Source organism: Gymnoscopelus braueri (genome assembly GCF_963280865.1).
Source record: "Gymnoscopelus braueri genome assembly, chromosome: 8".
NCBI lineage: Eukaryota > Metazoa > Chordata > Actinopteri > Myctophiformes > Myctophidae > Gymnoscopelus > Gymnoscopelus braueri.
The window spans coordinates 12,294,438-12,307,062 of record NC_137609.1 but is presented as its reverse complement, the minus strand read 5'-3'; the positions used below and the strand labels follow the sequence as shown (position 1 = coordinate 12,307,062).

Here is a 12,625-nt window from a genome sequence, read left to right as displayed (position 1 = left end):
TACCAGAACCGCTGCCTACCGGTCGGTCATCGAATTATTGGCTTAGGAATGTGACCAAAAAATATCAAGTCTCCATGGGGTGACTAATCGATAGAAGAAAAAAAATCATTTTGGGGTGAACTATCCCTTTAAAAATTGGCTAAATTAAATTATGAATTAGAGAAATAGGGGACCTGCTGAAATATGTGACCATATTGTGGACTTCACATAAAGTAAATCACAGCCGTTTTGTTAACTCTGAAAACCATGGTCGTTCCACCATTGTCTTTCCACATGTACTGCAGAAAGCCTGGCGACACCTACGTAATCGATGTTGTCTAAATGTGAAACAAAGAAACAATACTGTATAAAAGCCAATTAGCGTGACTCAGCATATTTGCTATAGCACCCCTGCAACTTGAAGTTGTGGCAAGTTTCCCAACAGCGAACAGTAAAAAGGATTCAAATGCACACATTCCAGTTCGATTTACAGTAAATTAGTTGTCAACATGGGTGTCATTGAGCACTTATTGTACTCTTTCAGAGCCAGTACAGTAAGTATGTTTGTAAGTAAAAGTAAGTAAAGACAGACAGCTGTCAATACAAGCAAGCACTACTGGATGTGCTCAAAATGAAACACAGAATGCACTAGTTTACAAAATATATTTAATAACCCAGTGAAAACACAAACATCAATATGGAATTCACATTGAATCCAGCATTACAAAAGGACAGATGTTAATTATAATCTATGTACAGTAGTCATATTGGTATCGAATCAACCCATTACAGTGTACAGTCACATTTACTGCACTACTGAGATAAATGCCGTGTTCCCTGTCTCTCCTACTCAAACACACCATATCGTCCAGGATGTGGCGTACTGTATGCCCAGTCTGTGTATTCTTAAACCATTACTAGATTCTGTTTGTATTAGGCTTCTCTTTTCTTTTGCATCAAGTCGAATCTGATCATTCACACACAAGCATGCATGTACACACACACACCTCTTCTCTCTCCATCAGTTCTCTCCTCCTGCAGTCTCATTACATATCTTCAACGCTCCATTTGTAAGCTTCGTCCTGAACCGCTTGTTTTTCTGATATCCTGGTGTAGCGCTTCTTTTCAAACCCGTTTGACCTGGAACAGACCCATACGAAATTATTCCATGGATGTTTGGAGACCCAGGTTTTAATGTATGCAGTCAAAACTACTCGTCCAAGCAATACACAAAAATAGGACAAACAGGGCCATGTTAAACATTGTGTGTCACACTGTCAGACATACAGTTACATCTAACACCAACACACAGACACACATGCATGCAAGCAGAACAAAAAAACACTCTCAAACACACTCTGACAAACACAAAACACAGCAGATATTCGCACACATTACCTGTCACACCCATCCCAGCGATAGCCGGGTAGGAGGTTGAATCGGTTGGGTGGCGGCATGGGACCTTTGTATCGTGGTCTCTCTGAGAAAACAACACAGGACGTTGCAAAAAGTAAATTGCCTATGATGGCTTGCACACGTTTTCACGTTACATTCAAGCCCATTTCCAATACTATCAAAGTGAATAGTCTGTGTTTTGTTTTTAGATACAATTATGGTGTTACAATGTTAGGATACACTACAAAATCTTCAGTGGTAGTTTAACTTAAGAAATATTGACCCTTAAACTAACACTGAGCATACCTACAGTTAAATAAATGGAAATGGAAATTAAATCATAGTTGCAGTACTGACATTCAAGAATGTTCAAGGCTACCTAGTTTGGCCCCAAATATCAGAATACTCAGATACTAATTCAGTAGGTTTCCATTCAAATAGAATTTCAATATTCGGATGCTTAATTGTTTATAAATTGTAATCATTGCACAGCCAGGTCATGTGTGCATGTGGAACTGACGAGGCTGCCATGTTATGGCCGATGTATACTTCATCGTACGACAGTATGATGGTACGATATATCCACGGCGTGTTGTGAGCTTATAATAATGCTATTTCCGGCCCGTGACAACGTTGTATGACGAAGCATACATTGCGCATTAATCTGCTGCTTGTGGGTGTTTCTGTTACTGTTCAGAGGGGGTTGCTGTCTCCTCTGACTACTTGGAGCTAACAATCTATAAAATCTTCACCAGTAAGTACAAACCGGTTCACAAGAAAAATGTTTGTGTAACTAAAAGATTTACTTAAAAATATATTTTCTTTACTTGCAACAACTTTCAAGAGTTAGCATTTCCTGGTTTTACAGACAAGACCCTAGTGCAGATTTGTGTTTGGACAGTGTGATTAGCTCGCAAGACATGACTTACTCCATTTACATTAAACAACAATCTTGCCGCAAAATAACTTTTATTTAAGATTTATTTATTGGTGAACTAAATTAGAATGAGTATTCAGACATTCACTCGGAAATTGCGCACAATATTCAAAGATTGTAAAAATGTATTTGGGACAGCCACATTATTTTGATGCTCAGGGTGTGTAGTGCCCTGACCTTTGATGCCCGATGCCTTGGAGTTGCGGTCTTTCTTGCGTCTGAGCATGGCCGCCATTGGGTCTCCCTCCCTCTCCTTCTCTCGCAGCATCCGGTCCAGGTCCTCGTCATCACGGTGACGTGCCAGAGGCTTCTGGGCCTCGTGCACCGCGTCTTGGAGGTTCTGGTGCTGCATTTGTGACTGAACTAACCTACACACAGAAACATGCACACAAACACACAGGTAGGCAGACACACAGAAAACAAGATATTTGAGAATCATTAGAATTACAGAACGCAACTTGAGGTAATGTAGCAACGTTGGCTATTTATCCTCTAAAATTCACCAAAATGAAAAGCTTACACGACTATTTGATAGCATTGACACAATTACATTCACATGAAAGAATGGGAAATAAAGTCACACTGTGGAGAGTGGCCAATTAGATGGCCAATATTGCTAAATAGATCTCTATGCACATACTGTAACATTGGTAAACTTGAACACACAATACCCCAGCATCTCATTCCACAAATTCACCGAAATATTACGACCTCTCTTACCCTTTACCCCACTGAGCGTATTTCTCATCTTTCACTGCTTTCTCTCCAGCCTTCCTCTTCTGTTCTTCCCTTTCTGTGTCCAGATCCCTTCTTTTGCCGCTCTTGTCTCTGAACACAGTCTGGGCATTGCGGGACTCCTCTGGAGAGGAGGAACAGTGTTAAAATATTGCACCATAGACCAGGTAATTCGACTTCACAAGTCAACATCTTTGTAACATTACACAGTTAGGATTTAGCTGAGAATCAGTGAGCAGGTTGGGGTCCATGATCTTTTCTCAGAAGCACCTAAACGTGCAGAGGTTCACCCTATCTATGCCCAGACTAAACAGGAATTATGAATTCATTAGAGCAGGGCTACTCAACTTAAGATGGCTCAGGGGCCACTCAGCAAAATACCAAAAGTCCAAGGGCCGCAAGCAAAAAATGACGGTCCTATTTTGGATTTTTCGATTTTATAACACACTATACATTGTAATTGTTATAAGAAGATCAGCAAAAGCTAAAAGGCATGGCAAGGTTAGGGTTGCCACTCCCAGAGATTGAAATAAGGGACACCTATCCTGGGCGCGCGGCAAAGCCGTGCGGCCGAAAGAATTTGGGGGTCAAACCCCCCAAAAAACCCGAAATGCATAGAAAACTATGCATTATACCTGTAACAATTGATGCACCTGTATATGTCTGTCTGTTTGTTTTTGGGGGAAAAATGAAGCAACCCATATATTTGAACGGAAATGTATATTTTTATCCTGTGCTTAAACATTTTTTTAAAAAAGAAAAAGAATAAGCAATTTTTTTGACCATGAGGGGCCGCAGAGACGCTGCGTTGGGGCCACATGCGGCCCGCGGGTTGAGTAGCGCTGCATTAGAGCCTATAAGTGTCCCCGAGGATGGTAGATAAGTGTAACTGAGCCATGCAGGATTCATTAGACACAGTGTTGGATAGGGAATACTGTCAACATGTTCAAAAGAAAGTTTCAGTGGAAAAAAGTAAAGAAAGGTTGAGCTGACCAGCGAGTCCATCGTTGTTTTTCTCTCTGCGTCGGTTCTCCTCCTGTTCTTTCCTTAGAATGTCTATGGAAACCAGACCAGCCGCTCCTCCTGAGAGCATCCTCTCGCTCTGGAAACAAAGAAAAATAAAATAGACTCTGATTCCTAGATCACAAACCAAAATCATGAAATAAGCTCATTTGGGCATTTTCCACACGTTGTATATATAACATGTCTTTGAGGTCAAAAGCTTCCAACAAAGATGTTCAGAGAGTGGAAAATGTAATGGCACATTAAGGTAATTGTTCCAGTGTATCATACTTTTATATCTAAGACAAAATTGGTTGTGGGAGGTGCAATAAGAAGGTGGTTGAAGATTCTTTTAACTGTCTGGTGTTGTGCACTTGAAATCGCTTATTGCCTGCCAGTGGCTACTCAAAAGAAACCACAGCGCTGGGCTTTTCTAGCCGATTGCCCGTTTACTGCCTTCAAAATAGAGGCTACACACCGAAATCAATGATGAATGACGCTTCCACCTCCAACTGAATTGGTGTCATTATTTCACCTGTGGTTGCCCAGGTCTGCGAGGAGGAGAGAGGTCATCACCCGATGCCCTTCCACCCTGCATTCGTCTCCTTGGCGGTGACTGGTCTCCGTCAGAGCCCTGACTGGTCTTCCCCCTACTGGGTGGAGATTCGGCCCTCCTTGGTGGGGATTGGTCAGAGCCAGAGTCGTGTCTGTTCTGAGCTCGCCCTGCTGGCGGTGACCGTTGAGAATCAGGTGAATGTTTCTGACCTGCAGATGACGCTTTAGGTTTTCTCCTGACAGGTGAGAGATCTGCAAAAGAAAAAAATTAAACATAACCAACAGCTCTTTCATGCATTCAGGCTCTGCAATGAAACTTGAAAATGAGAGTCTCAGTTTTGTATTGTAAAGCTCAATAAAAATATACTTTAAGCAGTCATTTTAGTTAGGTACCAGTAACCCCCAGGTTCATCAGCATCACCATATACTTCTCAGTACTCGCCTCTGCTATGCCCCTTCTGAGCTCTCCCTGAATGTTTGTTTGGCCGAGGGGGTGAGGAGCTTTGGTCAGGTTTCCTGCGAGACCCAGAGCATGGTCTTGGAGGAGACTGGTCTGGAGAGTTGTGACGACCTCTCCTACGAGGCGATATGTCCGGCGAATCATGACGCGCCTTTCTGAGGGACGAGGCCTCTGGTGAGTCATGTCTGGTCCTCTTCACCGATGGGGCCTCTGGTGAATCGTGTCTGGTCCTGCTCATCGATGGAGCCTCTGGCGAGTCATGGCGAGTCCCTCCTTTAGTTGCAGGCTCAGGAGAACGAGATACCATCAACTCCTCCTCTTCCTCTGTAGCTTTATCTTCATCAGCTAAGAAAGAAAGAACACCCAACATTACTTATTTCATCAAAAAGGAAAGAGCTGGACCATGCAAGTCATCTTAAAACCTTTAATAGGTGCAAAAATAGTTACTGCTGCACATTTTCTAAGTTACAATTTAATGACTTAAGATCTTTTTAATACCAAATTGGGCAAAAATTACGCAAGAGCTAGGCAAACATTGTGAAAATAGCCGATCTACAAGCTCACAATGCCTCGCACTGTGAGGCGTTGTGAGTTCAGCTATTTTCACAATATTTATCTGTGGAACCGAGTCAAGCTAAATGTAATGGTAAATGGTGCATTTATATAGCGCTTTTATCCAAAGCACTTTACATTGATTGTGCCATTAACCCATTCACACACACATTCATACACCGATGGTGGAGGAAACCATGCAAGGCCCCAACCTGCTCATCGGGAGCAATTAGGGGTTCAGCATCTTGCTCAATCAAGGACACTTCGACACTAACTCTAGGGGAGCGCCCCAGCCCGGGATTGAACTGGGAACCTTGCGGTTTTCCAGTTCACTGTAGCCGGCCACTCTACCCCTGAGCCACTGCCGGCCCAGATTGTGTATTAGCCTACTTGGCCGGCATGAAAGTGACGACAAAGCAAAAACCTAGCAACGCCCAATGAGGCGTAACTGTGATACAGAGTTAGGTGCTTCAGCTTCTAGACCATGAGCGCAACGCAGCCAGTAGCCGTTCCTCAGCACACGGAACAGCCTCCTAGTCGGCAGGTAGTACTCATACATGTATTCAACTCCTACAATTCCAAGTGCTTGTCAGGGTGGGGGATTATTTTGTGGGTTGGTGGCCTGAAAAGTTTGGGAAACCCTTGTCCCATCACACAGGTGCAGAACACAGCAATCAGCTAACCGTCAGCTGTAGTCTGTGCGGTGTGTTAAAAGCCACTTTTACCGGAGACGTCACCATACTGTAGTAGGGGTTATTATTTAAAAAAAATCATTTTCAAATGTAGAATAGCAGAAATAACCGATCTACAAACGTATTTGAGGAAGATGGTGAAGAAAATTGAGATCAGCCAGCACTCAAAATATTTTTGCTGTTGTACGGCAGATTTGTGTCAATTCGTTGCTATAGAAATGACTTGATTAATCTAAAAAGTAATGGATAGAATAATCGCTAAGAAAATAATCGACAGTTGCATCCCTACATCGTAGTCGCCGTTAGTTCTTATAAGTAGGCTTGGTATGTGATGTCTGGGCCTTGATAGATCTCTTATTACCTCCCATCACTCTCCACTTGTTGCTGACCCTGAATGACTCCAGCTGCTTCACCTCATCTGGCCGATCATCAATCACGTCAGCAACCTAAGTAGACAAGAAACAACGTGGTACATTTTCAAGGTCGCCGATAGCAATTCAACGACAGGCTAGAATACTCATAGGAGGAAGTCTCTTTGGCCGAGCGTAGCATGCACTAGGGCGCTCAAAAATCAGCCTGTGCCCGTCACAATCTGATGTTAACACGGCCCTGCACCCCATCCAGGGATGCATTTGTCTTGGGACACGCCGTGCAACGCCTTTTTTGAGCAGGAGCACACGCACGCACATGCATAGATTTAAAGCAACCTTAAATTCACACCTCAACAAAGTTAACCAAGGCTGCCGACTGCCGGTTGTCACACCAGCATGAATTAACATAGGAATGACCTGTCGTGTGGGTGTTAAGCGACGTGCTCTTGACGTCATTAAAATAGCATCCCACCACTAACAAAATCACCAATACAACACTGACCCCATCTATAGACTATCTAGCCAATACTTATTTTTTCTTGAATGTGCATCAATTCTTTTAGTCCAAAATGTTTTATGATGAGTATTTCTGCCTCTTGTAAACACACTCACAAAATGAAAACCAAACGAAGCCATAGTTTTTTTCTTTTCTTTCTATAGCTTCCAATAGTAGCCAGACATATTTTAACTTGGCTATTAAATGCGTATGGCTGGTGCACACTAGACACTTATGCAAGACTTGTTTGTTCCTCCATCTAACGCTATGGACCACAGCTAGTTTATTCCAAACATGATATATATATTACCACATGTCATGTTCACAATTAATCTCTCAAGACCCCTGCTCCTGCACAAAAAAATGCCCAGAGGCAAAGGCCGAATGGATTTCCTTCCAGATTGGTTTGTAAATAAACCAGACTAGTGTCTTATCAGAAAGCTAACTAAATAGCAAAAAGCTAGCTAGATGGCGTTATAGCTCAATCAACTTACCACAGGGGCTTCATCATCTTCCTCCTCCTCAGCCTCCTTGTCCTCCTCGGCGACCATCTGCCTCCAGTCATCATCATCATCCACTATTTTCATTCTGACATTAGAACACATCAATGAAGAAGAAAGGCCTTTAGCAACCTGGGACAAGTTGAGTTCAGTGTTGCCATGTTGGCTTATTATAAGCGACTTTGGGCTTATGTTTCTGTGAAGTTGCTTGTAAATATTGGTGGTTACGTTTTTTTGTGCTCGTTTCTAAATAGTAAATTATTTTAACCAGTGGTTCTCTAATATTTTCAAGTCATGGACCCCCAAATTAATATGTATTTGTCCCTATAACCCCCCATCTGAAAATATTTTGTGCCAGGGCAGGGTAGCCCCGTACCAGATTTCGTACGCGTTGTGAGCTTGTAGATCGGATATTTTCAATGGATACAGTATATAGGTTTTAAGTGCTCATAATGGCCTAAGTGCCATCGTTGCTACTTTTGGGCTTGTTGTCCTAGACCTGGTTGCTTATTTCTCTCACAAAATCTGGCAACACTGGTTTAGTTCACCAACAGCCTAGTAGAGTGTGTGCATGTTGTCCATAAGCACTGGAATCCGTTACTCACCGCTTTTCAGTAATCTTCTGTCTCTTTTTAGCCTTCTTCTTGGATTTTTCGACATCTTCGTCAGCGGATAAGTAACGTTTCAAATACTCAGCCTTGGACAACTCTGCTCCTTTGCTGCTGCCCGTAGAAGCCGCCATGCTTTTTCCTGAGAGATTGTTGTCGAAAACTACGTGTGGCACTGAGGACCAAAAAGGACCACGTAGCTCCTTTCGCGAACTCAGTGGAAAGCCTGGTGACGCGAGGTTATGTGCGAACAGCCACTATTGAGGCGAGGGTAACTGTTTACTGTTGTCGCAACTTGTCGGTCACACTTAGGAATTTTCAATAACATTATGATAGAGGTGACAGAAATTATTAGCAAAATGTAATCAAGAAACCTATAGGAATTATATAGCTGTAGTATACAACCCTCGTAAACGTATTTATGATTCTGACATCTTCAATCTACGAGAGTTGTAGGGTTCACGCCCCATGGAGACCTGGACTTTCTGCACTATGCCCCGTAGACACTCCAAACATATACAAATGTGAAAATAAAGGTGCTTACCCCCAAGTCCCAAATGTTAACTGGCTCTACGGGGTAGTAGTTTAATGTAGTAATCCATATCTTTCAATAAATAAGTGTTTTAATGCCGTCTGTGGCCGAACGCCATTTTTTCACCCTCGTTTACTTCCTGTTTACATTTAGTGTAATTCCGGGTTCCACCGGATGCGCCCCGTCACTACCCGTCACTACCGCCCATTGGGAACTTCCGACATAATCGGCCACAGACGGCATTAAAACACTTATTTATTGAAAGATATGGATTATTACATTAAAGTACTACCCCGTAGAGCCAGTTAACATTTGGGGCTTGGGGGTAAGCACCTTTATTTTCACATTTGTACATGTTTGGAGTGTCTACGGGGCATAGTGCAGAAAGTCCAGGTCTCCATGGACCCTACAACTCTCGTAGATTGAAGACGTCAGAATCATAAATACGTCTATTGGAACATCAGAAACAAGGATTTCTTGACTAGGGACTGAGAGTGAGACAATCACCTAAAATCGTGAGCTAGCTTGAAAGCCTCTTTAAGTTGCATGGAAGGGTTTATATCATCATCATCATCATCATCATCATCATCATATGAAAATATAATATGTAGTGGTGGTCCATGCTAGGGCTGTCAACTAATTGTAGTGTAGTAGAAAGTACAATGTTTGCTCCTGATATTTAGTGGAGTATTAATTATATGTACACAGTATCCTGTATGTAAGTCGCTTTGGATAAAAGCGTCTGCTAAATGACTGTAATGTAATGTAATGTAATGTAATGTAATGTAATGTAATGTAATGTAATGTAATGTAATGTATGTACTGTATATATGCTTCTGTCTACAGAAACTAGTATTGGTTCACATGCAACATCCCCCTGCACTCCTTTCATTGTTATTTCTAAGCTCGTGAGCAACTTTTACAAGATGATCCCCATGGTGATTAATGAAGGAAATCTTAATATCCTATCAATAATTTCTGTTGGTTTGAAATGTATCAACATTAGTGTAAACTTGTATCCCCTCAAAATTGTGGCGGTATGTACCTGCATCATAGGCTTACAAAGGGAGGGACATATTGTAGTTCACACCACTGACTGAAAGCATAATAGCAAAACAATGAGCAGAATATTTTGCATAGATGTTTTTTATTCTTTGTTAAATTGGCAAAATAAAAGCAATTTTTACTTAGAGTGAAGCTTTATTGAAAGAATGTGTGTAATTGTAGGAGCCAGTTGTGTTTATATTGTTGGCATGTCATATTATTTGAGATATATCTTGCATTATTATTTTTGAACACTTGGTGGTGGTCATAAGATGCACAGGTAGAGGGGACACAGGTCATTGTCATTGTAGCGCACAGGTAAAGGAATGGCACACAGTTCTCACCAGACCTAAGACAGATAGCAGTGGTTCTCAACCTTTTCAGGCCGTGACCCCCCAAAATAATCATATTTGAACTGGGGACACCCCAACATAATCATATTTGAACTGGGGCCTGAACTGGGGACCCCGCAACATAATCATATTTGAACTGGGGACCCCCCGACATAATTATATTTGAACTGGGGACCCCCACAAGCTCACAACGCCTCGCAAAGCGGGGCATTGTGAGCACAATTTCTGCCTCGTTCTTATATTATTTGACAATTTGGCCAATGTTTGACCAGTTTTTATAGTCTCTAGGTTGTTGAATACTTTTGATGCTGTAAAGGACTGTTTCTTTTCTTTCTTTTACAATTGTTTTGGTTTTTAAAAAGGTCTTTAAAGTCCTTAAATTGGCCCGGACCGCGGGCATAGCAGTCCGGGCACCTAGGCCCCCCTGGGGGTCCCGACCCCACAGGTTGAGAACCACTGAGATAGAGCAACACGCTACAACTTACAGAAATTGGACTAAAATAACCTTGTATGTTCAACACATTGCACTCCTAATAAACAAACTGCAAATAACGACTGGACAATCTGTTCTACTTAGAAAGGTTGAAAATTACCAATAGGTACACATACAAGTAGATTACTCTGTACTACATAACGACGTAAAGCATGTTCTTTACTTTAATAAAGCCTGATATGATACACCAAATGTGTTATCAGCAGTAATCGCACACGCACCCACACACACACACACACACGCACATTCCAGGCTACTCAGAGAGTAGCCTACATTCAACAGTTAATTCAAATATATAGCTATTTGTTTTCTAACAAAAACAATTGTGCTAATGTTGAGCATTAATTTCCAACAACATTTTAAAGACAAAATCCTATTATTATAGAGAGAGAGAGAGAGAGAGAGAGAGAGATGGATGGATGCAAACTGTTACAGGTCACAAGATTTGACATTGTTATCGGATTCGGTAGCGATACTTATTGACAAGGAAGGATATTATGTTTTGTGTGTGTGTGTGTGTGTGCGCGTGCACGTGCGTGGGCGTGTGTGTATGTGTGTGCATGTCTCAGCTTTGTGCGTGAGACAGGTAGAGAAGTAATCCGGCAACCCAGATGCAGGATTTCATGAGGAAGACACTGACAGCGGAACAGGGAACCAGGTTATCTGTTGAGAGAGAGAGAGAAGTAAATAAAGTCTGTCTTCCCCTGTCACTCTCTTTAACTGTGCACTCACATAGGACAGTGTAATTATTTGAGGAAGTCCCTCGGGGGTCATGACCCCCTATCCTGGGAAAACTATGATCTGTCCCCCCGAATAATATCACTGTATCCTTAATTATGTAATTAGTCAATAATATTAAAAATAATGCTCAACGATAATAACACATTTTCAACTGAAAAATGTGATGGGGGTGGAGTATTTTCGTCAAGCAACACAGTTATACAGTACCAAAGTATAAATAGGCCTTTTCACACACTCTCTTGCCATGCTCTCTCTCTCATAGACTCATACACAATGTTCAATCAACACACATTCTGTAAAGTATACCTCTCTCCACATAGGCTGAGGCGACCTGCTTGGTTATTTTACACATGAAGGTGGTGTTGTGCGGCAGCTTCTCTGTGAAACCCTCGAGGGTCATCCGGTAACCATGTGGTTCCAGCTCTTCCACATAGCTCTGATCTTTGAACCGGGGCTCGGCAGATGAGCCTGACACATTGGTGTTTATGAGGTTCTCTTTGGAGCCATTGGACCAGGAGAACTCGTAGCTGTTGATCTGGCTGAGTTTGGGTGTGATGCGACAATCCACCCTCAGGTCCTCATCTTCCTCGACGCACACCGTTATCAGCTCGAACTCCTCAGTGTCATCACACCACACCGGGACCAGCAACACTGAGGTGTGGCATGGAGAGAAAAGAGAGGAACCACAGATGAGGTATAGCAAAGAAAGATGAAGTCAGGTAATACCATTATAAAATAAGATGAGATGTTCTTCATTTAGAAAGAAGTTACTTGACATCTTGTCTCACCTCCCAGTACTCCATACACAAACAGAGACAGATACATCATGGAGCTGCGTGTATCCAGCTGCCGGGGTTTAGACGGAGAGAAAGAAAAACAGGCGGTGGGAGACAGGAAACCATGCATAGGCTCTTTTCTTGATGAATTGAATACACAGGACCACAATGGAAACAAGCCCACAGGGATTTTTGTGTTATCCTTTTAACAATCATTGTAAAATCTTACCTCCGTACTATTTCCAAACTGTTAATAAAGTATTCAATCAATCAATTCGACTAGTAAGGGTAACCCAGAATCTTCCATAACCTGAAACCTCCTAGAACCCATGAAGTTCTGTGATAGTTTACAAGCTCACAACACGTCATGTCGCGACACGTTGTGAGCTTGAAGATCTCCTATT

At 42.2% G+C, this 12,625-nt stretch overlaps 2 protein-coding genes across 2 annotated transcripts in view; both read right to left on the bottom strand.

Annotated features, from left to right (window-relative positions):
- Positions 1-634: 634 nt before the first annotated feature.
- Positions 635-8,424, bottom strand: bud13 (BUD13 homolog). The gene is made up of 10 exons (XM_080435707.1): positions 8,280-8,424; positions 7,669-7,762; positions 6,669-6,753; positions 5,046-5,408; positions 4,584-4,855; positions 4,040-4,148; positions 3,032-3,170; positions 2,489-2,679; positions 1,378-1,459; positions 635-1,119 (listed from the first exon to the last, which is right to left on the bottom strand). Exons 1-10 carry the CDS (start codon positions 8,414-8,416, stop codon positions 1,026-1,028), a joined length of 1,566 nt encoding a protein of 521 aa, XP_080291833.1. The 5' UTR covers positions 8,417-8,424; the 3' UTR covers positions 635-1,025.
- Positions 8,425-10,017: 1,593 nt separating this feature from the next.
- The window catches only part of LOC308090249 (uncharacterized protein), a 4,908-nt gene continuing 2,300 nt past the window's right edge, over positions 10,018-12,625 (bottom strand). The window contains exons 2-4 of the mRNA XM_080435319.1: positions 12,234-12,291; positions 11,752-12,096; positions 10,018-11,367 (exon numbers count right to left, since the gene is read on the bottom strand). Of these exons, the coding sequence (XP_080291445.1) occupies positions 11,270-11,367; positions 11,752-12,096; positions 12,234-12,273 (483 nt within the window). The 5' untranslated portion in view covers positions 12,274-12,291 and the 3' untranslated portion in view covers positions 10,018-11,269. The remainder of the gene's footprint in view (positions 11,368-11,751; positions 12,097-12,233; positions 12,292-12,625) is intronic.

Coding starts and splice junctions, on each gene's coding strand:
- bud13 (XM_080435707.1), bottom strand. CDS start 8,416: ATGGCGGCTTCTACGGGCAGCAGCAAAGGAGCAGAGTTGTCCAAGGCT. Junction 5,409..6,668: donor CAAGTGGAGAGTGATGGGAG/GTAATAAGAGAT, acceptor TTTCTTTCTTAG/CTGATGAAGATAAAGCTACA. Junction 1,120..1,377: donor CGCTGGGATGGGTGTGACAG/GTAATGTGTGCG, acceptor GGTCTGTTCCAG/GTCAAACGGGTTTGAAAAGA.